At 36.3% G+C, this 26,542-nt stretch overlaps 1 protein-coding gene across 2 annotated transcripts in view; it reads left to right on the plus strand.

Annotated features, from left to right (window-relative positions):
- The window catches only part of LOC143250485 (TATA box-binding protein-associated factor RNA polymerase I subunit B-like), a 110,920-nt gene that overhangs the window by 24,607 nt on the left and 59,771 nt on the right, over positions 1-26,542 (plus strand). The window contains exons 3-5 of one of the 2 annotated variants that reach the window (XM_076501084.1): positions 3,360-3,475; positions 15,343-15,472; positions 23,100-23,291. In XM_076501084.1, coding sequence (XP_076357199.1) covers positions 3,360-3,475; positions 15,343-15,472; positions 23,100-23,291 — 438 coding nt within the window. The remainder of the gene's footprint in view (positions 1-3,359; positions 3,476-15,342; positions 15,473-23,099; positions 23,292-26,542) is intronic. The other variant, XM_076501085.1, reaches the window with a different exon arrangement.

Genomic DNA, 26,542 nt, shown 5'->3' on the forward strand with positions numbered 1-26,542 from the left:
CTCTTGATCTTCTTAATTCTTTTTGTTGGTTCTTCCTCCACTGTGGTACACCTTCATGTGAATTTTTTAATTCTTGTAGCACTTCCCAGTTAGCTACCTCTTTTTGGTTTTGGTCTCTGGTTCATCATCCACTTGCTCTGGCTGTTGTTAAGTTCAGATAGGTTTACATTCACTTTATAACATTAGTTCTTATCTCATTTCATCATTGTTCTTCCCCAAATTTTTGTTTGTCCATGTGACTCTGGTTTGGGTTTTTCTGATTGATCTTTCCTGGCAGGCATTGCTTTGTTCTTTTTAGCTGTTTTGGTTTGATTTTTTCATTTGTTCTAGATTGATTTTATTAACCTATATTTTAGTGGCTCTTGTGGTATAATTCTTTTGAATTTTTCACCTCTGAATGTCTTCCACATTTCTCTCTGGTGTCTTTACTGCAGTTATTTATCTTTCCTTTTATTCATCATTACCTGACTGATGTTAGTTTATTATAACCAAAAATAAGCTGAAACAAAAATTAAAAAAAAATATCTGTACCCTTGGATTCTTTCAATTGGTGCAGCATTTTTTATTTTTTTGTTTTGGCTTGTTTTTGTTTATAATAAACATGTATATCTCTCTCTTTTTCAGGGGGATGCTCCTCATTTTCTTTTTGAATGCCCACTCTGTGAGACAAATGTACTAGTCACCTCTGTACGCTAAGGTCATGTTAACTTGCATATTATATTTCTATGGCCATGTGACACACACAAACACACATTTAGGTTATGTAGACATCTTATTGATACCAGAGGTTGTGTTTCAGGATCAGTCTGTCAATTTCTTATATGATTGTTTGCTCAGTTTGTTGGTCTGATTCCCTTGATTCTTGATTCCCTCTATTCTCATGAAATTGAGGTGAAGATGGTACAGCCTTCTTTCCAATCCCCCTCCATATGGCTAGGTTTTGTGTTGTAGCTGACTTGCCATTATTATGATCTTCTTTCTTAGCCTCACATAAATGCCCTAACCCAGTAGTCAGGTTTTGGATTGTAGTCAATTTACCAATGGTATGATCCTTATCCTATCCCTATGTGGATGTCAGTTCTCAGTGGCATAAGTTTTGAATGTAGTTTACTAGCCAACCTACACCTAGCTCACATCCTTTTATTACCTACTTTTATATAGCTCTGATTACTATTGGACCTTTAGTTCTCTCCCATTTGGATGTGCAACTCTGATTTGTTGCCTGTACAGGTAACATCTTTCCATAGTTAGCAAAACATTTACCTGGTTCAGAAGTGATGCAGTCCCCTGTCTTAAATCTTAGAATCTGACTTCTTGTATCCTCTTAAGGAATGTCCTTTGGGTGCTTTTAAAGGATACTTCTTTCTTTTTTTTATGCCACTTCCTCCATCTCTTCATTGTGAGAGTCTAGCTATTTATGTGAGAAGAAGTAATGTACAATGTCAAAAGTTATAATTTTCATGTACTAAAAATGTATTACTGACAGGTACTTCCCCACTCTCATGTTTCACATCCTTCCTCTGCACTGAAAATCATTGCTTCTATCTTCTGCCAAAACTTGAAATGATAGTTCAGTATAATTGAATAGGAGGCACATGCATCATAAGGGTGTATTGCAGGCTTATTGGGAGAGGGTTGATGCATGATTTGCATGGGAGATGCATATGAATCAGTCATTTTTAATAAAGAGAAGATGAAAAGCTTTGGGCATGCATAAAAATATTTTGCATATAGAACATTGAATAAGAATAGCCATTTAGATGAGAGGAGGTACCTATTACAAATATGTTTACAGTATAGGAAAGTTTTATAACTTTAGAAGCAGTAGTTATGGGCAAGTTTATGAATCATTTGTTGTGTAGTTCTATTGTTATGAGTTGATGTCATGTTACTCCAACCTTCTGAACTTTTTATATTGTTCTAAGTAAGTATTGTTATGTCATAACGTTTTGCAATTTGTAGAAAATACTAAGCTTCAATCGGGCAACACAGGTAACAAAGTTGGTGCAAGTAAGTTAATGAAAATAAAAGTGAAGTTATTCTGTGTGATTGTTAGCTTAACTATAATGTGTGTATAGTGGCAACTTTTAAACATAGCTTGTTTTGTAATAACAGAGTAGAAAAGAAGAATTTGTCTTGCCACCTGGCTATAAGCTTTGGTTACAACTGTGATAACCATTAGTGGAAAATCTTTTGTACATACATTTGATTTGTTTTGGATATGTTATTTTAGGACAAGTGGATTGTGTGCTGTCTGTTTATTGTTGAAATTATCTGCCAACAAGTCACAGCTACCTAATGAAAGGAATCCTGCCCATGCATACTTACGTAAAAACCTGACACTGTTTTGTGGAGTCCATGTTGTATAGATATAGTTTGAAGTGTTACTTTTTCTGGCAGGTTCAGTAAAGGAACTTATATACTCTTCAGTGGAGACATTTTATTATATGTTACTGTACCTTGTTGTACTGAGGACCACTTTACAACTGTCACATGGATCAGAGGTATTCCCAATTTTGTATGATCCAATTTTCTGGTTGATCAGCTACAGACAATGTGCTGTACGAATGAAGTTTTGGTGGTCTCAGACGTGCTTTTATCAGTTTTTCATCCAGTTGTTCAATAATTCATGAGTCAAAATTTAATTTTATTTATTGGACTTTGTGTTTTCCTGTTTTTTAACAGTAACCATTTACATTTGATGGTTGGTATTCTTTGTTTCATTTTCAGTAATAAAGCATTTAATTTATATTTCAGTCATTAGTTTTGTTTTTCTTCCCAGCATAAGAAGCAGCTTTGTTTGTTCTTTAGGTTCTTGAATGTGTTGCTGTTGTAAACAGCCAGTAACCATATTCTAGGTTAATCAAGAAAGTAATATACATTAAAATCTTGTGAATTAGACCCTTGTACAGTGTAACTGATAAATTGTTGTTCAAGCTCATTATATATGTTAATTTTATTTAATACATGAAGAAGGTGGACAAATACTCTGTAAATTTGTTTTTTACTGCAAGCTTTCAATTTTTTAGCTAAAGTTGTATTCAGGCATTGAACACTTGGGTTTGTGTAGTGAATGTCCGTCTTTATATATTTAACTTAATTTCCTATAATCTATGTATATTCCAATAAATGTTGTCTAGGGCAGTTACAGTAGTAGAAGGTGATCTAATCTGGTGTTAATTGAGAATTCTATTTAAGTAGCTTATCAGTGTACACATACAAGTGTAATTAAAACCTAGTAAAAAGATAGTCAAGAAAATGTGTTATATGCTGTGTGTTTTCATATATTTACAGTTGTGAAAGTTGCTTCTTTTTTTTCCTTCTGTATGTGATAAAATTCTTTTGTTTTTGCCCTGTAGGAGGTTGTTCTGAATTTGTGGGCTCGTTACCTACAGCTTAATGGAACTGCATTTGAGAATGTTACAACATTGTTAGAAAAACACAAGAAATGTTCTCTAATAATTCCACGAAACAGGTTAGATAAAAGTAATGCTAAAAAATTGTGAATAATGATGATTTTTTTTCATTACCCAAAAAACTTTTGTATACTGGATTTTAATGGTTAACATTGTGTTTTTTTTATGTAAAATATGTTCATGTAATTATTCTATTACCAAAATAAAAGTTAGTTTAAAACCATACGAAATGCAGCCTAGGAAATGTTGAGAGATTATCCCTTAAATTTCACAACAGTTATTTATTATCTTTCAGCAACTATTCGTTAAAAGGTGTTGCATATTATACATTATTTTGGACAAATCTTTGGTTTATGTTATGTATGCTAATGTGTTACTATTTCAAATAACTGTAAATTTGAAATTAGGATTTTAAGAAAATGTTATTATGTATCAAATTCGTTATTTCCCAACAAAATCAATACATACAATTTCCTTTTTTTAACATAAATATATTTTAATATACAAGCATAAAAACAATACAATTTATAATAATGGTTGTTACTAATAGTTGGTTTATATACAAGAGTTTGAAAACTTAAAAACAATACTGAGTTTTACATCAAGTCCAGAATAGAATATTTTGTCAAAGATCCAGGTCCACAGTGAGCAAATTGATTCTTAGTTGACATTGTTACACCTTGACTGAGCTAACACTATCTTTTTCTTGGTTGGCCTCACACCAACTACAAACTGTCTCCTTCCAGCAAAGTTATTTAATGTCCTTGTAGAAGTAATAATGTCCAAGGTATTTCATGATGTTAGACGTTTTTTAATTTTCAAAATCTATAAATGTTCCTTGTCCAGTTCTGTAGTTTTCCAATTCATAGGTGTTAATCACAGCTATAGTGATTATAGCATACTGACTGTAGCTATCCAGTAATAATCATACTCTTGTTTCTCGGCATGTCAGTTTTTATGTATCATTCGTGCAACACTGTAAAACATTCACCAGAGTTTGCAACAATACTGTCAATCACTAATAGGACATTTAGTACATTATTGATTTTTATGCACACAAGTATTCTACAACTTTTGAGAATAGGTGGGACTTGCACAAAATAAACTCAAGAATACATGTCAGATTCGAAAAAGAAAAATATACAGAAACAAGCATAGGCACTAAAATAAATGTAAAGCAGTAAATCTGTTACAAAAGTATAACACTTGTTTGAATATTTTGTAATGAGCATGCTATGCTTGAAATGTAGTTAAAACACGTTAAACATTAAATACACAAAGAAGTGGTGTTATTATAGATAGATTGTTCTGTGGCAAAGACAGTTTTTGTCTTATAGTTGATTATTTTAAAATTATTGTATATCATTCATATTTATTTCTGAATTGTCTATATTTTTCAGATACCTGCATACTTTGCATTATAAGTTTGTTAAAATACTAGAGTTAAATTGCCAATAACATTTCCAATTGAAATGAGGTCTGTTTCTGTGTCTGTTCTCTTGTAGTTCTCCACAAAATTAAACAGAAGGCATTGTTTTTAAAATCTGATGTAATTCCAATAGGTACTTCCCTCTTCTCAGTAGATCAGCTATTCTTGTTTGATGCTGCTCTCTATTTGTGAACATTTCTATTATACATGCTATAAATCTTCTGCACCCCCTATTGGAATTGGATGATTCCATTGTGTCTTTCATGCATATCATCATGCATAACCTATCCACTAATAGGAGCATAATACACTCACATGATGCATTTGGCTCCCTCTACGTGCCTCAACCAAACCATCACTTCTTGTTTGGCAGTGCTTGCACTCGAATGTCTTCATTTTTCTTTCTTTTTGTTGTTCAATATTTGAAATTGCATTTTTCTCAAAGTGGTTTAATTTCATATACTCTGCCTTTGTTTATGTTATTTCAATTCAATTACTCTTCCTCTCATTGAACTTAAGGCATAATGCAGTCAATAGGCTTCTGGTGCTTAAGATTAAATTTGAGATTTCTTTATGTTTATTCTCTGTCAGACTGAATGTTATATGGGTCAACCTTTATCTCCCAACAGTACCCCTTTTCCTCTTGAACCTGGTTAGGTTGATGAGAGCTTTGATTGCCTGTTTCCTCCTCTTGATTTTGTTGTGCTGTATCCTACCCTCCCCTGCAGATACGTTCAGCTGTCCACATTTGTTTGGACTTTATTTCTGAGGTATGTAATGTTTTATCCTTTCCTCCTATATATTATGGCCTACATCCTTTGTTATTGCATGACCATTCTTCCCAACCTTATTTGGCGTTTTTCTTGTCTCTAGATACTTGGGTCCTTGCTGACCAATTTATCTCACAGTTGGGTATGGTGATAGTATATCTCATCTCCCATAGGCAATGGATCAGTCAGTCTTCCTCTTTCATAAGGCTGACTGTCTGTATCCCAACTAACAGCTGTTGGGTTCGGTTTCACCTGTTTGGGAGTGGGCCACAAATCTTCTATTTGTCACACCCATGCCCAATTTTCTTGCCCCTGTCTTACACTCAGGACCCTATTGCAGTAACTTTCCACAATCTATCTCCTGTCTGAGGTTCTCAAATATTTTGAAGGGCATTCTGTGCATATCCTGTCCTTTCTTACCTTCTCATTGGCTTGTTTTTCATTTACAGCTTTGGCTTTACAAACATGATTTTATTTGTTGGAGCATTTTGGGTCATGATGCTGTTTTATCTTAAACATGTTTACTTGGTCCTTATCTCTTGCATTTATGTATGGCTACATTTTTAAGGCATTTTATGATTCATATGCTCTTGGAATCTTAGGAGTCTTTGATGGCATCTGCCCAGCAATAATCTACCGTTTCTCACTTGGTTGCTCACTTTTTTCTGCAAGAGCCAAGTGTGGCATTGATTAGTTTCCCAACATTTCATGTCCCATCCCTTACCTGTCTTCTCTTCACGATATCACTGTTTCTTTTTTTTTTATGATGCACATTATGCTATCGACAGTTCCATTGACTAGCTGGTGGATATTGACCCAGTGGAAGCTCACTTTGCAGTCTTTGTTCATCAGTGGTGCTCTTTCATCTTGGATGTTTGGGTTCTTTGGTTTTTTTCAGAGAGATTCAAAATTCCATTTCTTTCCCCACCTTCCATGTTTAAAGTACTTCTTTCCTTCCCATCTCCTTAGGATCCAGTAACTCGGGGATCGAAATTTTTTATTTAAAGCCGGACATGTCTGTTAAAAAATCAAGTTTGACCAGCATTTTCCCATCTATCACTGGACATCATGACAGGTGGTCATATTCCTAACATATCGGACACAAATACATTGTTCCCTCAAAAATAAGCGAGGCAAAAGCTGTGTATGCACAGCCCAAAGATTTTGCTTAAAAGTATATTCTATAATGAGTGGAAAATAACTTGCAAAATTTAAGATTTAATTTAAGACAAAGAAAAAAGCAAATTTTAAAAAATGGTCGTGAATGCTCACAAAATACGCTTTTTAGGTCGCCTTATCCGTGCCGTCCTGGATAGTCACGTGACTGCCAAACCTTCTCGACGATCTGACCATGACGTCTGATAGTAAAAAAAAAATGGGAAAGTCTCATGATCTATTTCAGTTTGGTGTCACGGGCAAGACTAATGAATCAGAAGACGATACTACGGAACCCCAAGTGAAAAAAACCCAAGCGTGTTGACCCGAGCCCAAGCGTTAAAGCAAAAACTGTCACTGCTAGTACTGGCGCTAAGTCTACTCGTCATTTCCAGGATGAATGGAACAGAAGCCAACCATGGCTGGAGTATAATAACGCTACTGGACTGATGTTTTGCTCAATTTGTCAGGAATATGACCAAAGTAGTGGAAGACAGAAGAACACCTTCATAACAGGATCTTCCAACCTGAGAGTGCTGTTAAGGAGCATGAAAATAGTCGTGCCCACAGTCTAAGTTGTTAAGCTAAGACAGCAAAAGAAACACCTGATTTAACTCCCCCGATGAAAGAATTGAGCAAACTTAACCAGACTGAGAAAGATCGTTTGCTTGTGCTGTTCAGGACTGCCCTTTATATGGCTTTGAATGCCAAACCATTCAGCGATTTTTCAATAGTTTCTGTTGCTGCAGGAGCATAACTTTGGTATGAACTTAACAGAACATTATGCCAATGACAAACAAGCAGTTATCTTTACGAAGTACATTGCAGAAACAATTAGAATTAATGTCGGATCTTGTCTGCACACCTCATTGTTCTTTGGCATTATGACTGACGGTTCAACAGACACTGCCAACATTGAGCAGGAGATAGTCTATGTAAGATACTTGGACAGTGACTGTTACCCAGTAACCCACTTCATGTGTCTGCAGTCAGTTGAGAAGGCTGATTCTGAACACTTGCTACAGGCACTTAGTTCAGGTAAAGGTTTCTTAATTACCTCGGATGAGAATTTTCTGGATTTATCCTAAATTCCTAATTAAGAAAAATTAAAATGAACAATATTTCATATACATTTGTGTTTTAATTCAGGTTTACATAGTAATTCCATTATTAATATACATCAGTGAAAACTCAAGCATTTTTCGATTGATTTAAACCAAGAAGAACCATGTATTTACCACTGACAGAATTGGAGCTTAACCTAGCACAACTAGCATAATAGATAACGGGGCAGTTGAATTTTCCAAAGTACAAATTTACATATTTTTTTTTTCTACAGAAAGTAACTAATATTGGATACTATTTTTTTGTATTTGCAGCATTGTCCATATATGGCAAGTTTCCTGACTGGCTTGAATCAATTGTATGCCTGACAGCTGATGGGGAAGCTGTCAATTTTGGCACAAATAAAGGACTTGTCAACAGATTGAAGGTGCAAAAACCTTATTTGATAGGGATCCATTGTGTTAGTCACAGATTGAAACTTGCAATTAAGAAGACCATCAAGAACATCCCTTATCTTGATAGTATCCAAACCTTTTTAGAAAACCTATGGAAGTTTTATGACAATTTGCCACAGAACTGGGCTGGCCTCAAAGAAGCTGGTAAAGCCAACAACATTGTTAGAAAGCCAACAAAAGGGACAGGAACCCAGTGGGTGGCCTACAAAAAGCTCACTTTGAAGTCAGTTTTTCATAACTGGCCAGCTTTAGCAGAGCATTTGTATCAAATAAAGCTGCATGGCAAAGGGGAACGTGGACAGAAAGCTGCAGGATTATACAGTACTTCGACAAGCCTTAAATTCATCCTGTACATGGACATACTCTAGGCAGTTCTGTCTGTTTTGACATCTCTTAGTCTCAAAATGCAAGACAATTCTGCTACTATGAACATTGTTTCTAACAAACTCGCTGTTTGCAAAGAGAAGTTGGGCAATCTGAATCATGTTGAGAGATCCCAGAAAATTGTTAAAGAGCTCACAACATGTGAACAAACTGGCAAGTGGATACTTAGAGGAAAGGTGATTTGCTATTAGTGGTCAGACAAGGGCCAGAGGCTCAAAAAGTGCTACAAAAGAGACAGTTGCTCAATCCATGGCTGAAGAAACTGCCATCTTCATATGTAAAATTGTCACATATCTGAATGAGACATTTGAAGAATTTGATAAGGATTTTATTGGTGCCTTTCAAAGTTTTGAACCAAGCAACTGGTCTAAAAGCAAGGAAGCATTGTCATCTTATGGCCATAATTAACTCCAAACACAATTGGGCCACTTTGGTACTGTGCTAGAAGCTAAGGGTTTCAACATTGCAGCTGATTTGCATGAGACACTGCCTCAGAGCAAACAAGACTTGCTAAATCAAATGAGTCCCTGGCTAGTAGTGCAAGTGGATTGTGGGCCCACATGTTAAGTCAAATTACTTTTGAGGATGGTAAACCTTTCATGTGATTTTCATGTTATCTGCTGAACCAGAACATGGATTTTCCCAGATGGCAGTTATTAAGGATGACTGGTAGTCCAAACTAATAAATGATTCTCTTCATGGCTTGATGCCAATAAAATTAGCTAAGAATAAGACCTGTGATCTTGCAAGCACAGAATTACTGTGTCTGTAGAATCCTGGTGGAAAGACAGTAAAAAAAAAAACAGACAATTTGTGAGTCCACATGGAACTTGCACACATAGAGACAATAGAGATATTGAGTCTACATCAGCGGATGTCTTAGTGCTGGATGACTAAATCTACCTATTTGATTGATGTCATTTTTAATGGATATAAGGCTTGTTGCCACTTGCTTTGAAATGATGTTTCAGTGCCATAAATAAAATGATTCTGTTTCATGTAATAATTGTCTCTACTTGATTTCTTGTTTTTGGTAATATCCAGTGACTATTTTGAGGTGTTTTGCTAAAATTTGAAATATCTGGCAAGTTTCACTGTCCAGAAGGATGTGTTCTGCTGAAAATTTAGAATATTTCTACCCCTGCAGTAACTTGTCAGCATCTGTTAGAGGTTGTACAGGACATTCTCACCCAACTGTTTGTTGAACCTCTTCCACATCATTTACCAGACTTTTACTCCCATTTGTTTGCTATTTCTAAAAAGACATTTGCTTAGAATCCTACTTCAGTCTTTGGTGGATTTTTTCTTGAGGTGTATAGATGGTCAAGATGGATGTCTCCAGTATCTATCTGCATATTCCCATCTTGGAATATTTTCATCATTATCTTTGGTTTGTTTATTGAGGGGTGGTATTCCAATTTTGCACCCTACCTTTCAGACCAGCTTTGGCTCTTTAAGTTTTCTTTTAGGTGGTATGATCTTTTGGTCTTCATCTTCGTGTCCAGGAATTGTGTTTCCAATTTGACATGGACAGTTGGTTACTTCTGGCCCATTTTGAATAGGAGTTGGTCAGTCACACTTGTCAGCTCCTTGAAGCTATTCAAGTTGGCTGGTTAATCAAGTTGGAGAAGTCTTTTCTCCATTCTACCTAATACATTGTTCATTTTGGTGTATTTTTATATCATTCACCTCAGTAAAGCCAAACCTTCTCTTCTAAGACTGTCTGCTCCCTCACTTTCTGCACATGAGGTTGTGTTGCAATTGGGATACGTGGTCTTCTGTGACACCACTAATCTTCCTTGGCCATGCACTCCCTTCAACGGACTCTGCACAATCAGTAAAACCTTACTCAATATCACTTGGATACTCCAGTCATTCTTTCTCCTTCCCTTGTAGACAATCTGTTTTAGTGATTGTACAAAACACCTCCTTCTCCTTGTCAAGAATTACACCAAGAGGCTTCAGGTTGATGGTCTCCAGAAAAACAATTTTTACATATAACAGCCTTAGAGCTCCTAGCTGTTCATCTCATTTTTTTATCAGTTTTTTCTCATTGCCAAACATTGTCTGGTAATGTTCCATTCTGACAATTCCATGTTGAAGGCTTATCTCAATCACAATGGTGCCAACTGTTTGAGATCCCTCTGTTTTTGCACATTGGATTTCCTACATTTGGCCCATGCAGAACACATTAATTGAATTGTGTCATGTCCCATATGCTTTCAACCTCCTAGTGGATTGTTTTTACTGTCCCATAAAGTTTTAAACATCCAGTGGAGTGGACCCTTTCAGTGGTGTTTCTCATATTAATGTTTTGCCACCACCATCAGTCACCATTTACTCCTCTTTTGATCCTCAGTTCCTTATCTTTGCACTCTGGTTATAGGCGCTTTCATTTGGAATTGGACACACAAATTCCTGTATGTTTATCTTCCTATCCAGTTGCTTCATTGGGTAGTTTTTCTTACTCCATGCCTGGTCCTTCTGACTGTCCTACTAGCCATGGATTCCTCGATTACTTCACCTACAATTATTCCCTCCATTACCACTTTCCTTAATATCCAACCTCCTTTGTCAATCCCAGTCACCAGTTCTACATCCTGCACCTTGCTTTTTTCTGGTACTTGGTGAGGAGATCTGGTTGCTTCTATCTCATAGCTTCTAATTTGGCCAAATCAATTTGTTTTTTCATCAAGGAAGTGAAAGGTCTTTTGCACATGGGCTCAGACTCAGGAAGTTACTGTTGCTTGCTCTACAGTTTCTAGTATCTTTGAATTTCTTATGTGGCTTTTAAACCAGGCATCTTCAGTTTCCTCTGTTTTAGGTTATCAGATAGATTTATCCCACACTTTTCAGCATTCTAGTTACTGCAGTGATTTTCTCTCGCACATCCTTAACATGTTAATCCAGTACTTTTGGATTCATCAACCTCTTCCACAGATTGCCTTTCGAGATTGGGATATTAATGTATTTCTACATTCCCTTACTTTACCTCCCTTCAAACCTATTTTCTCATTTTATTTGTTTCACCTACCTATTAAGACATGTTTCTTCTGGCCTGTTGGTGTCAATAGTCTGATTTGTTTAACATTATACACACTTTACCACCATACTACTATCACACCAGTTTTCTCCTTTATCGGGATTGTTCTTTTCTCCCCAAAACCTCAGTGGCTTGCGAGGACAATTCCTTTTGCCAATTTCCCTACCATCTGTTTCTCATGGCTTCCCCCATTCTGATCTGGAGAGACCTCTGTGTCCTATTTTTGCCCTTCATTGTTATATTGCTCACATGGCTTCCTTCCATAGTTCCTGTTCGTGTCTCTTTACTGCTTGGCAACCCTTTTGTTCAAAGGATCTCTCTAATTTTACTCTCACCACTTAGATTTATTGTTGGATCCAATTGGTTTAGTTTCTCCTTGTCCCCCTTCCCAGTATACTTTGTACTATGTTAATTTGAATCAAATCTGAAACCTCACCTTTAACCTTGCTTCTCGTCGTCTCTAATCATAAATGTGGATCAATCTTATTACATTCATCTCCAATTATTTACATCATGTCAAGGTTTCAGCTTCCTTAGGTTTTCATCTTCCACCTGTAGCTGTACTTCAGTCTTTAGCATGACTCTGACATTGGGAAGGTCTTTATTTTTGTTTTCAGAGACCCAATCATTATACTTTTATTACTTGGATCCTGCTATATGAAGAGTTGTGCTTGACCAAATATTCTTTAACTATACATTCACACTGTACAGCATGAATCGTGTTTCTTTCTGTGGCTCTGCACACTCACCTTTAAAATAAGGTGTTTCACAATATCACTTGTAGATGAATAACCTCGTGATACTTGCTTCATAAAATAGCTCATCTAGATCTGTACAACCCAAAGACTCCATGGTTAAAACAGAAGGGGATAGTTGCCCATTCCTGCTATGCATCAGTTGAACAGATTGATATGGTTTACTTTTCAAAATTGGGTTTCATGATCACCCTTTGCACTGTTTCAGGTATTGTCTTCCTCTGGGTTCTTCAATAAATTTTCAACCTCCTTTCTTCTAATGGAGTATAGGAGTACTTACCACTTAACTGTTCCAAGCTGCTGGAGTGGTTGACCATAGAGGCACTCTGCTAGAAGGATTCCACATAAGATGGCTATAACCATTCAGTTCAGAGAAGGGTTTTGTTGTTCTTTTGGGGTAGTTGACATAATATCCTTCAATTTGCAATTAAACATACAATAGAGTGAGATGTCAGAATGCAGTTCATCTCTTTGATATGGAGTCCTCATTCTAGCCTTCTGTGGATTTCAGGTTGTCAACCTTCCTTCCTCCATTTCTTTCTGTGAGTCACAGCAGGAATATGTGGGATTGTTCCAGCTGTATTTTTGGCTCTCCCTTATTTTCTTTTATTATGTGGATGTTATCGCCCTTTGGATGTTCCTAACCTGTTTAATGTTCATGTGAATTGATTGCATGCTATAGACTTCCTTTTGATAATGGATGATGAGTAACTCAATAGCTACTCCTATTTAATACTTTGGAATTGGATTAGTTCTAAACTTCTCAGTTCTTGGATTTGAGGCAAAGATGGTATCATTCTCATCCTTCCCTCGTGCAGGTGCTAGTACCCCTGAGAAAATTTTGGATGTAGCTGACTTGCCAAGTTTAGGCTGTCACATTCTAACCACTTTATACCATGGAACACATCTTTATTTACCCACTTTCTTATTGTGGAATTGAATTACTATATCTTTCTCCAGTTAAGATCACTTCCATACTGCATTCTTTTGTACTGGGATGTGCTCCTCTCTTTTTCTTCACTGAATTTTACATATTTCTTAACTGGGCAAAGACTATATCTGGATCAGAAGTGGTGTGATTCCCCATTCCAGATCTTTGGATCTGACTCGCTCATCTATACGAGGTATCCTTTGTACCCTTTTTAGGTGGAGAAGTCTTTATTCCATTGCAACTGTAACTCCTTCTAATCATTGTGGGATTCTAGCAAATCTTATGAGCAGAGGAAAATAAAATATCAGAAGTTATTTTCCTGTACTAAAAATGTATGTACAACAGCTACTTCTCTCTACTCACACTTCCAGGGCTTCTATCATCTGCCAAATTTCATTTGTGATACTTCAGTAGAAGCATATATCAGGTCATCCCATAAGTAATGTCTGAAATTTTAATGCAGAAAGTGTATTATAATTTCTGTTTTTTTAGAAGGCTTTAATGACTACAATATGTAGTAGGACATGTATAAAAATGTTCAGACAAATAAAAGAAACTAACCCAACTCCACTTTTTCAGATCATTAATCAAATAAACCCTTATGAAGATGGATGTGTCTGAGGAGCACATTACGCAAATAATGCTTTACGAGTTTTAAAAAGGCAATAGTGCAGCAGAAACTACACGAAACATTCAAGGTATTTATGGTGTGGAGTCTCTCAATGAAAGAAAATGTCAAAGGTGGTTTCAGAAGTTCAGATCAGGTGACGACAGTTTAAGTGATGTGCCATGTTTAGGTCATCCTGTTGAGTTTAACGGTGACTTGCTCCTGACTGCAGTTGATGAAGATTGTGCTGTAACAGTTGAACTAGCACAGAAGCTTCATTCAGCAGTTCACCATCATCTGCAACAGCTTAGAAAAGTGTCAAAACATGGAAAATAGGTCCCCCATGATTTGATGGAAGCCAACCTTAGAGAAATGATGGACATTTGCACTTCTCAGCACTCTTGTGAACGTAACCTCACCTTTTTTGGACAGGTTAGTGACTGGAGATTAAAAATGGATATATTTTAAAAATGTTAAATGCTGCTCATGATGGCTCAGTGCAGGTAAACTGGCTGAAGCACAGCCCAAAATGGACCTCCACCCTAGGAAAGTCTTGTTAAGCATTTAGTGGGATATTGTTGGTGTGATCCACTTTGAGTTGCTGCCACTCAATGTAATAATCACATCAGACTTCTATTGTCAACAGTTAGAGCATTTATATGTCAGTGAAAGAAAAGAGGCCTGCTTTGACCAGTCGTAAATGTGTGTTACACCAGGATAATGCACGGCCTCATATAGCAAAGTTTGAAGAGCTAGACTGTGAAAATTTCCACATTCTCTTTATTCTCCAGACCTTGCCCCATCTGATTATTATCTATTCCAAAGTTTTCAGAACTATCTTGATAGAAAAGATCTTGTAATACATGAAGATGTCAAAACTATTCTCTCTGAGAATACCATTCCAAACCCTAAGAATTTTATAGAAGTGGCATTCAGAAGCTTGTGAATCATTGGCAGGAAGTAATTAATAATTATGGAACATACATTATTGATTAAATAACATTAAAAGCATTTGAAGTTATTTTTCTTTTTCTGAATGTAAAATCAGACTTTACTTAAGGGATAACCTGAGAGAAGGAGTCGTACGTCATGTGAGCATACCATGCTTTTATTGGTGGATGAGAGTGACATTAGAATAAGTTGATTCCACTGGAAGGGTAAAAGAAGGCTTGTGGCATGTGTAATAACATTTGCTTACAGAATAGTTAATTTTCTGAGAAAAGGGAAGTACCTATTGGAAATACATTTTCATTGTAGGAAAATTATAACATTTGTTAGTTTTAAAGTTGATACATAATTGAATCTCAGTAAGTATTGCTTTATGTCTTTTAGAGACGTGGAAGTTTACCAGTTAGGGAGAAAGTGGGTGACAAGGCGTCGTGTTGCATCTAAACGTTCATATGTCAAGCCTTGTAGAAAATCGAAGAAGAGCAACAGTGATGCCCCTAAAAATTCTTCAAAGGTGTATATGTTAAGAAAAATAAAGTAGTTTTATGAGAATTGTTGAAATTTTTAAATTTTCAAAGAGCTATATAATCTTTGTTTATGATGTAATGTAGTATGTGTTGCAGTATGTAGTAATATGATGCATTTCTTCAGTGTTTTATAAAAACTCCTATGCATAATAGTTTCAAAGCAACCAGAAAGGATGCTGGGGGTACAAAGTTGTGTTGTGTGAATTGAAACCCAATTATGATATAATTTTAAATAAAATGAGAGTAACAATAAAAATAGTATACAGTATGCTTTAAATGCTTTTGCCTTCTGCAGAGTAAACTGTAGGACTTCAGTCATGTTATTTCCAGAAATAAGCATAATTTTAGAAGATATTACCAAAGCAAAAAAAAAAAAAAAAACAATCCATTTCTACACTTTCGACTTTTAAAATTTTCAAATACCCATAAGCTTTCTTACCATCCATACTTGTAAGATGTTTGACATTTGGATTTACTAATAAAATAAGAAGCATGTCTGTGCATTACACATTATCATATTTTATTTCCATCTTTGTGATATGTACTGCTACACTTTATATATTTCAGTATGTAACATAAATTATGTGTTTTTCTTCAAAACCTTAGGTTATATTTTATACGGCCTGGTGAAAATTCAAGGTTATAACTGTAAACAGTTACCTGATCCCTGCAAAAATGACAAGCTTGTAGATTTAGTTTGTGGAGTGAAATGTACGATGATTTGAGTGAAATGAATTGAGAGAGATGAAAAATTGTTTTGTTGTTTGAATAACAAATATTTTATTTAACATGTACATTGGTTCAGTTGTTTGTATCTACATTCAACATGTTGTACCTGGCATCTTAAATTTTATCAGCTTCTACAGAGTATAGTAGTTCCATTTCTGTTCAAAGATCAATTCCCCTGACATCAACTGCTCAATATATTGGCACCCAGAATTAATTCTCTACACATTCAGTGGTTCTTCTACCCATTTGGATCACCACCAGCACTGTCAGTGATTGTCTACCATTCAGGGTCTCTTTAAAACCTCACCTCACATGTGGTAACTTTAACTATTGGTCTGTGAGTACTACAGGTCCTTGAGTCAGGGTTAATCATTCAATCCACATATTCACCACTATCATGCACCCATCCTGTGGGGTTTTCATCTCTTACAAATTTTTGGGATTTAGATCTTGGGTCTAGAGCTATCAGATTTAGGTTATTCTGGGGATATCGAGAGAATCATGCTAGTTCTTCTGGGGTTTTATTCCCATTGGTTGTTTGATGTAAGAAGACAAGAGATTGGTGTCCAGTCATCAGTCTTTTTCATACATATCAATGTCTCGTTTCTCCAAGGTTCACAAACTACTAATTTCTCAATTTCAGTTGATATATTTTACTGGGATTCTGGATATTCAAGGTCATTGTATTCAGCTCCCATCTGCAAATTGTCATAGTTGTGGTTTTCCACCTCTGTATTTTTTGTTCATGAGGGTCAGGTACTGCAATTCATGATTTTTACCTTCAAATTCGCATCTGCATCGCATGGGTTTTGTCAAATTGTACAAGTTTTTTTCACATAATCTTTATTTCATAGCACTGTACACTCACCATTCCACAGATGACTGGTTACTGTTGGCATCATCTTGTTAGTTGCCAGAATATCACACCCTGATTCTAATTTCAGAAACAACTAAGATCAGCTTCATTTTCAGAGCTGAGACATCTACTCTTGCTGTTCCAATTCAGTCTTGGATTTTGTTTTTTCATGTTTCTCAGTCAGGCTCAGGTGAATCCTATTCATCTTCATGCTATGAAACAGGAAGCCAGACTCTTACAATCCTTTCCTTCTTTTACTGTGCAGAATGTTCTTTCTCCTTTGGAAATGTGTGCATCACTTGAATTCTTCATGCTAGTGGGGCAAGAGTGTATGAGATCCTTTCAGTAGTCTTTATGCAATCAAGATATCATAAATGTGGATTTATTAGATTCCCAGGTTCCTTAGCCTGAATCATTCTTTGATCTCAAGGGATTGTTATCACATTATTAAGACATGGGTTCCTCTACCACTACTTCATTCAGAATTCTATCTCTTTATCAATGCCTTGCTTCTCAGGAATCCTGGGGTCTATGCACAAAAAAACAGAGCTTCCATACACAATGTTTTAGTCCTTTCTGCTCCTCAGAAGGCAATGCTTTATGGTCTACATTTATTAAATTGAAAATTATAATGCTTTATCCTAACAATTCCCTAGTGGTGTGTTGTGTTTCTCATCGAGTAGGCCTTGCCTTGGTTCAGGCTCCTTAGTTTTGAATCTTTAACATGCTTTCTCAGGACCACTCCTATCATATCATCCTACTACCTTGCCATGTTCCATGGGTGATACTTGCAGTAGCAAGTCAGTTGTCTCACTTCATATAGACTCTCTAGACAAAACAGATGCTCCCACTTTTTAACTCTGAATGGTGGGTTAGCCTCATACATGAATTGGCAATTTAGTTTTCAGTGCCTTACCTTTGGGCTTTGGCAATGGATGTATTCTGCCAGACAGTATAGGATTACAGCTCTAGGCCTTCCATCCAATTCATATGTAACCAAAGGTACTAACTGTGATTTGTTCCAACTCTTTGTTGGATTCTGTTGATAGCACTAGAGTGGCAGTTACACCCTAGTTTCTGCTTCTGCAGTGCCCACCTCTTCCAATTCATTTTTTGGCAATCTCTTTGAAAATATTAATAATCTGAAATGATACATCTGGCTATCCAGAAGCTCTGGCATTAGGCATAGAAGTTATGCAGTCTTTTGCACAGCATCAGGGTTTAATTTCCAAGGTTGCCATATGTCTGTCTCGATCTTTACATAGTCTCTAATGAACATATATCAACAAAAATGACACATTGGCATTGGTGTATTGAGAGGAGATGGAACCCATTTCAATCAGAATTATCAGCTGTAGAGTTTTGTTTGTTTGTTTTACCTGGCTCTTTGGCAGAGATTTTGTATCTTCCATAACATTATGTAACAAAATTTGTACTTTTTCTTGTTCCTGGGCAGAAAGTGTTATTTCCCAGTTGCTTATGCTTAAACGTAGGGAATTAAAAAATAACACGTACTATCCAGGAACAAAATTTGTGTTACATAGTGTAATCACTCTCTTTAAAATGTTCTTATCAACTATTATTTGTTTCTTATGACTAGATATTCATTAAGTCTCCAGTGCTCTGGATTTCTGAAGTCGCTTTGGATTCTTGGTCCCAAATGATATTTACATAACAGGAATTTTGAGGTTCCATTACATGTTATTTGCCTCCATATGTTTGTGACCTAACTTTTATATGCCTTGTATCCTCTTTGTTTAGCTGAAGGTTTATTTTTCATGCTTGCTGACCTTCAAACATCACTGGTTTGGGTAATTTGCACTTTTTTGTTTACAAGCCACATTTTCATTCTCTCTACATCCTCAGGCCAGTTTTTCTTACCCAAGATACTGTTAATCAGGGAAGGGAATAAATCCGTATTATTGATTCATCTGATCACTATTTATCATTTCTGTGAACTGTCAAATTTCAATCATGGCCAAGTTTAGTGAGGGTCTTGAAGGTTTAGTTGTCTGCACTAATGCCTTTAGAAATGCTAGACAATAACTTTCATTCTGTGCTCTCTTTCAAGATGAGGGATCTTCTGTGAGTCATATCTAATCAGATTTGATTCATTCCTATGTATTTAATAGACTGGTTGAATTGCTTGCTGAAGGTTGTTATGCAAACTGGTATGTGACCTCTCCACAATATTTTAAATTCTCATTATTTGCATAATCTGGCAGTCTTTTAATCTGAGAGATTTTGCTTACCCCCTGTAGCTATCTTAACCATTTCTGCTAGATTATACAGAGGGGTGTATATTTTTATTACTACCTTTCAGAGTCCCTTACCTTATTTCCACAAGATTCTACTCTGTGACGAGTGTTGCCCATGCAGGTGTGCTTTTATCAAACCAGGTCTGGACTAGGAACAATTAATTCAATATACATTCTCTATGTTGCAACAGACTCTCTAGAAATGAGGTTTTCCATAAGACCATGTAGAGGCTCATCAGACCATCACTCATGGACTGACACAAGTAAAGCATAAGGGAATTCTGCCTGTCTCTGCCAATCATTGGATTGAATAAATTGGGGTCAGTTAGGTTTTAAAAATTTAAGGAACTTAATTCATCTATTGCACTTTTTCAAAGTAATGTTCCTCAGGATTCCCCACTGTGCATTATCCCCATATTCTGTTAACAGAGATAGAGTGTGGGACCAGCCTGTGATATAAAAAAAATTTAGACAAAAAGAGAAGGAATGTTTTGCATTATTTGATATTTTGTAGGTAGTGTGATGCCATAAAAACAAGGTTACTTTTTGGAAGAGTGTATAACCACCCTTTCTAATACAGATTTTTGTACACTCATAATATTGGTTCAAATTTGATGCTTGGCTGTCTGGTTGGGGTGTGAATGGCCTTTTTTTTTTATCAATATTAGTTCAGTACATTGTCCATGGAAGAGGATCCACTGTCTCCTTGTAATTTTGAATGTAGAATAGTCCCATTGTGGGTCCTTGGTTAAGCACAGTTGTTCCATGTTCTCCCCATAATTCCAGGTGTAAGTGGGATGTATGTTGCTAATATGATTAGGGAGTGATGATGGGTGTTCATGATTCCAGACTGGATGGGTTTTATTTCCTTTGGTTTAGTAAGGCACATGTGATCCCTTGTTTGGAAGTGGGGGTGTTGATTTTCAGACTTCTGGAAAAAAATCCTTCTTAGGATTAAACATAGTAGCTTTATTTTTAATACATCAAATGATTTGTCTTGATCTTTGTGATAAAAAGATCAAATTTACTTCTCATTATTTGCAGTTTGCACAGGTTTATGCTTGACTATCTTCAACTGTCTGTGGCTTTCAACCCAAAAATCACTCCACTTTTACACACCTTCCAAGATAGTAAAAGGTTTTACAAACTCTATACTTAGTAGTGGCATAAAGTAGAAAGCTGTTATCACTTACAGTTGACATTTATATTGATGGCTGAGGAAATTAGGAAGAAGATCGTGTGCCACTACGAAGTTATAAAGTCCAGCAGTTGTCTAAAGTGCTGAAGATGCAGTTGCAACCATGACATGATTTTTGTCACAGTGAAATTAGGGCAAAATAGAGAAGGTGTCAAGTATATTGTAAGTAGAAAGCACAACTTAATGTGCCTGATGCCAGTGAGAAGAAAGAAGTTATGCGACATCTAATCATATGCTTTATGCTATCAAGAGAGTCCTATTTTTAAAGCAATCTGGGGCACTTGGTATTGTTGAGGATAAGAATAATGAAGAGAACATGTACAATTCTGTTCCAGACACCTATAAGCTTACTTTCTCATTTCCATATGGGTGGGCAACTTGACTATACAGAGGCCAAATGACGACAGGAAAATCAGCTATGAATCCCACACTGACAACAAAACCAGGTGTAGGACTAGAGATTTTCAAGGATAAGTTTAGAAATGAGATTGAAAATAAGGACATTCTGTCAGAATAACAAATAAAATCCAAAATTTCTTACCTTATTCCATACGCTGTGGATGACAGTATTGGTCCTGAGAGATCTGTCATGATATAATAATGTTTTATCCACATCGTTTATTAGATGATGAAAGCTGCAGTAGTTTTAGCTCTGTGATATCTGTTGTTCTTGTTGTAGTGTCTTTGTCTTTTTGCAATTATTTCTCTTTATCTGTCTCAGTTCTCTTTATTTTTGCCTCTCTCTCTCTTTCCTTGTGTGTATTATTGCATTATCCTTCTACAATAGTCTCAGTTGTCTCTCCTTGTATGTCTGTCATCATATTCCTGTTATTCTTGTTGTTTGCCTCTCCAGCTTGTCTAATTTCACCTTCTTTAGTTGTCTGTGTCTGCTTGTCATGCACAAGAATGAAGTGGATGAAGAAGTGGGAAATGATAAAAAGTGGAAGATGTCGCTAATACCATATTACACTTGAGTAAATAATGAGAATTGTGATGAAGTACATCTGCTCTTGTTGCAGCTGCTTTTTTGAATACCTCGCAGATGAGAGAGAACCAGTACAGTCATTACTCTGTTATATTGTAATTTGAGAAGAAGAGGTGGAACATTTTATGTTATTTGGTGTTTTGTAGGTAGTATGATGTCATAAAAACAAGGTTACTTTTTCTGATACAAATTGTCATACACTAAGAACATAAAGATATGTTTAGGTCAGAGATTTGCAGTTTTTAAGGTGGGTATATCTTTTGTATTTAGTGATACTGGTACACAGAGCAATATGGATCAACTTAGGGAAAAAAGTAATCCAAAAAAGAAAAGTGCAAAACAAGTCATTCTTCAAGTGTAAGAAACAAAGTATTGTTTTCTAATAGGTAAGAATCCATGAATACAAGGGTCATTGTTAAAAGCCCTGTGTATGAGGCAACAATACACAAGATTAAACAAAAATTATTTTCATTTGAAAAAGCATCACAAGTATCCCAGTTGCTTACATAACATATCCAAAATAGAAAAAAACAGTTATAGGAAATTTTATGAATTGTACTTAGCCTGGTAAAAGTTAGTGTGTGATGACACTTGATGAAAGATATATATACCTTAATGAATGTAATATGACATGTGGAACTTGCTTAAAGGTATTTGTGATTACCACTGGATTGTGTAGCATGGGTAAGACAAGTGGTCAGAAAGTTGATAGTGAACTCTATTATCAGACCAGTGTCTGAATCTTATGTGTCCAACAGAAATAGTGACTTTGTATGTAGGTATGGTTTCTAGTCATACCTGCTGTTCAACCATAACATATTTCAAGCATTTGTTGAATGAAATGGCTATTTGTGCTTTTTTTTTTTTAATATACAGCCATACTCCAAAAGTCACCAGACACAGTGTCTGTGTATTTATTTGGTCATTTCAAAAGAGAGTTGGAAAATCATTGCCCTCATATGTTGAATGGATTATGGAAAGCATTTAAGTAATGTACTTTTGGTATGACAGCCTTAAAATGGAGCCTTTAGTAATGGAAAGTATGCTGCAGTGGTATTTTTAAGATGCACAGTCATCAGATTGTGCATAACCAGATATGACAACATAGTCTCTAAACTCATTTTAATATAATGTGCTACACCATCTGTATAATTAACTCAGCATTGAGTTTAAGTTTCATTTTAAGTTCTTTATATATTGATTTCGTTTTGAGTTGAATTTATTTCACTCTAATTGGTTGTTGGGGCCTTTGTATTACACCTTGCTGTCTTCATTTATGGTCCATGGTGACTTGCATGTCACTTGAGGAAGAGGGATTACTACATTTTTGAAGGTAGTCTGCAGTTTACCTGGTAGTATTTAATTTCAACATTCAGGTCTGAGTAGACACTGAAATGAAGAGGAGGAGATAGTAATGTAATTATTATGGAATATTTTATTAGTAAGGTGGTATATTCAAGTAATGTTTTCTGAATTTCTGTGTAAGTGTTATGATTACATACTAACAGGCATTCTCATGAGTAAAAATGCTCTTTATGAGTACTGTCAGTTATTTTAAGTTATTATATGTTGAAACAAATTTTTACAGAACAGTGAAGAAATAGAACGTGAGAACGAATGTGCCCTTTCACTTATGATGAAGCTTGATGAAGAAGAAAAGAAATTTATCAAGGAACATTTGAAGACAAATGGAGAGAAGATTGTTTTGTCAAATTCTCCTACAGATTGGGATTTGCCAGATACAAAAGAGAAGAACTCTGAAAAAGGAAAACAAAATCAGGTTATAAAATAAACTTAAAACTAAGATAGTATATCTGATTTATGTTTTTTTTTGCATTTCGCACAATGCTACTTGAGGGCTATCTGTGCATTTTATTATGTAATAGTTTATTTGGCAAATCAAATAACAATTTACTTAAAATATGATAAATGATTGAAATCCTTAATGAATATGGAAGTCCCTGAATATTCTGTAATTCTAACCCATACCCAGATTTCTCATTTGAGTCTTATCCTCACGACTCTTTTTAGTATCTTCACCATTCATCTCCTCTCTGAGGTTCTTCACCAAAATTCTGAGGGGTTTTCTGGTAACATCCTCTCTCTTCTTTTCTCCACATTGCATACACAGTTTGTCTTTCTTGATATAACCTTAACTTGCATCTGTTTACCAACATCTCATCTTTCAGCCCCTCGATGTGGATTCCTGTATGTGGTGAGGTTCTGTTCATTCAATTTACCTTCTCTGGGGTCTAAACATCCACTCACATGTTTGCCATATAGTGTGACTCGTGAAGGGGAGGAGAGGATCCTGATGGTTGAGGGGTTCAACCCTAACACATCACTTTGGCCTCAAATTCCTGTAGACGGGCAGGGCAGCCTTGGGGTGGCCCCCCTAGGGTCAATCAGCTGGTCCACTTGGGCTAGCATCAACCAAATACTACTGTTGGATGTTCTCAACAGGTGTTGTGGACATTGTACCTGATGCTGGAGTTTGGGTGTAGTGCTCACAAAACCTTGCCATTGTTACAGTGTCCTTGTTTAGCATTGTAGTACATCCCCTTGTAGATCTCCATGGTGGGTGTGGTTAGTGGGCACCAAAATATTTTTTTTATTATTATATATCCTCCAAATAAACACTCAGATAAAATAGTGAAAAAGCAGATAATAGGTAAACGACCATGTCTTGAAGATTCTGAGCAGCAATCTGTAACCTCATTTTCTTGTACTACATTCTCTTTCAGACATACCTTTAGGGCAGATGTCTCCCTTTTTTATTCAGAAGGGACTAGTGGGACTTGCTGGCTCTCCAAAGTCAGTAAAAAAGCTTTGCTCTGATGACATATTGGTGGGAACATCCACATCTCAATACAGTGAACTCCTCTTGCGTTTAGAGGCAATTGGGTATATACAGTAACGTGAAAAAGTTAGGACACCCTATGAAATTCTGTGTATTTTTGTAACATTTTTGGATATATAGATATTTAATCTCAATTGTAACAATACTGAGAGATTATATGAATATAACTGAACAAGTAAAACTGAAGAAAAGACTTTTCAAGATCTTCTGTAAATGTAATTCTACACAAATGCATATTCTGAGGAAAAAGTTAGGACACCCCCACATTTTTTCCCACTTAAAATGGCTCAACTCACACACAGGTGTATCACACCAGATGCATGTGATTAGAAGATCATTACTCGTCATTTTGAATGAGACTTGCCCTGTTTAAATCTCAGACATTTACTTTGGTGTGCTTCTGACTGTTGAAGTGAGTGTGAGTATTACTCATCATTTTGAATGAGACTTGCCCTATTTAAACCTCAGACATTTACTTTGGTGTGCTTCTGACTGTTGAAGTGAGAGTGAGCACCATGGTGAGAGCAAAAGAGCTGTCTGAGGCCTTCAGAAAAAAAATTGTAGCAGCTTATGAGTCTGGTAAGGGATATAAAAAGATCCCAAAAGATTTTGAAATCAGCTATTCGACTGTCCGGAAAATAGTCAACAAGTGGAGGGCTTTCAAAACAACTGCCAACATGCCCAGGTCTGCACGTCCAAGCAAGTTCACCCTGAGAGCAGGTCGCAAGATGCTTAGAGAGGTCTCCAAACACCCTAACATGTCATCACGGGACCTACAACAGGCTCTGGCTACTGTTGATGTGAAAGTGCATGCCTCTACAGTCAGACAGAGACTGCACAAGTTTAACTTGCATGGGAGGTGTGCAAGGAAGAAACCTTTGCTCTCTAAAAGAAACATCAAGGCTGGACTGAAGTTTGCCAAAGAGAATGTAGACAAAGACCAGGACTTCTGGAATAATGTTCTTTGGACAGATGAATCCAAAGTTGAATTATTTGGACACAAGAACAGAGGACATGTTTGGCATAAACCAAATACAGCATTCCAGGAAAAGAACTGTGAAGCATAGAGGTGGAAGTATCATGGTTTGGGGCTGCTTTGCTGCATCAGAACTTGGACAGCTCACAATCATAGAATCCACCATGAATTCTACTGTGTATCAGAGGGTGCTTGAGGATCATGTGAGACCATCTGTACGAAAATTAAAGTTGAAGGGGAATTGGACCCTGCAACAAGACAATGACCCAAAACATACCAGTAAATCTACCAAGGACTGGCTGAAAACTAAGAAATGGAGAGTCCTGGAATGGCCAATTCAAAGCCCAGATTTTCATCCCATTGAGATGCTGTGGGGTGACTTGAAATGGGCTGTACATGCAAGAAACCCCTCAAACATCTCACAGCTGAAAGAATTCTGCATTGAGGAGTGGGGCAAACCTTCTTCAGACTGATGTCAGAGACTGGTAGAGAGCTACAAGAAGCATCTCACTGCAGTTATTTCAGCCAAAGGGGGTAACATTAGCTAGTAGGGGTAGGGTGTCCTAACTTTTTCCTCAGTTAGAATATGCATTTGTGTAGAATTACATTTACAGAAGATCTTGAAAAGTCTTTTTTCAGTTTTAATTGTTTCATTATATTCCTATAATAACTCAGTATTTTTGAAATTGAGATAAAATATCTATATATCCAAAAATGTTACACAAATACACAGGCTTTCATAGGGTGTTCTAACCTGTACATGACTGTACCTATTGAGGTTACACCTCATGCTGCTCTGAATTCACCATGAGGAATTATTTCTGAAAAGTATTTGAAGAATATCCCCAAGTTGCAGATTCTCACTGGTTTCTCTGCCCAAGGAGTTTATGCAGTGAGGTATATTTCCACTTCCAACAATGGAATTATGATGTTGACCAATGTCGTCATTCTGACATTTGCATCAAAACATCCACCTGCCAATATCAAGGCAGGTTATCTTAATTGCAGGGTAAGGACATACATTCCAAACCCTCTTAGATGTTTCCAGTGTCAGTGGTTTGGTCACTCAAAGATGTCATATTGTGGTTCCTTGATGTGTGCTTGTTGCAACGGCAAGGATCACGATGCCTATGAGTGTGAAACAGACCCTCATTGCATCATTTGTAATGGCTCTTACCTGTCCTATTTTCATTCT

This window comes from Tachypleus tridentatus, chromosome 5 (genome assembly GCF_004210375.1).
Source record: "Tachypleus tridentatus isolate NWPU-2018 chromosome 5, ASM421037v1, whole genome shotgun sequence".
NCBI lineage: Eukaryota > Metazoa > Arthropoda > Merostomata > Xiphosura > Limulidae > Tachypleus > Tachypleus tridentatus.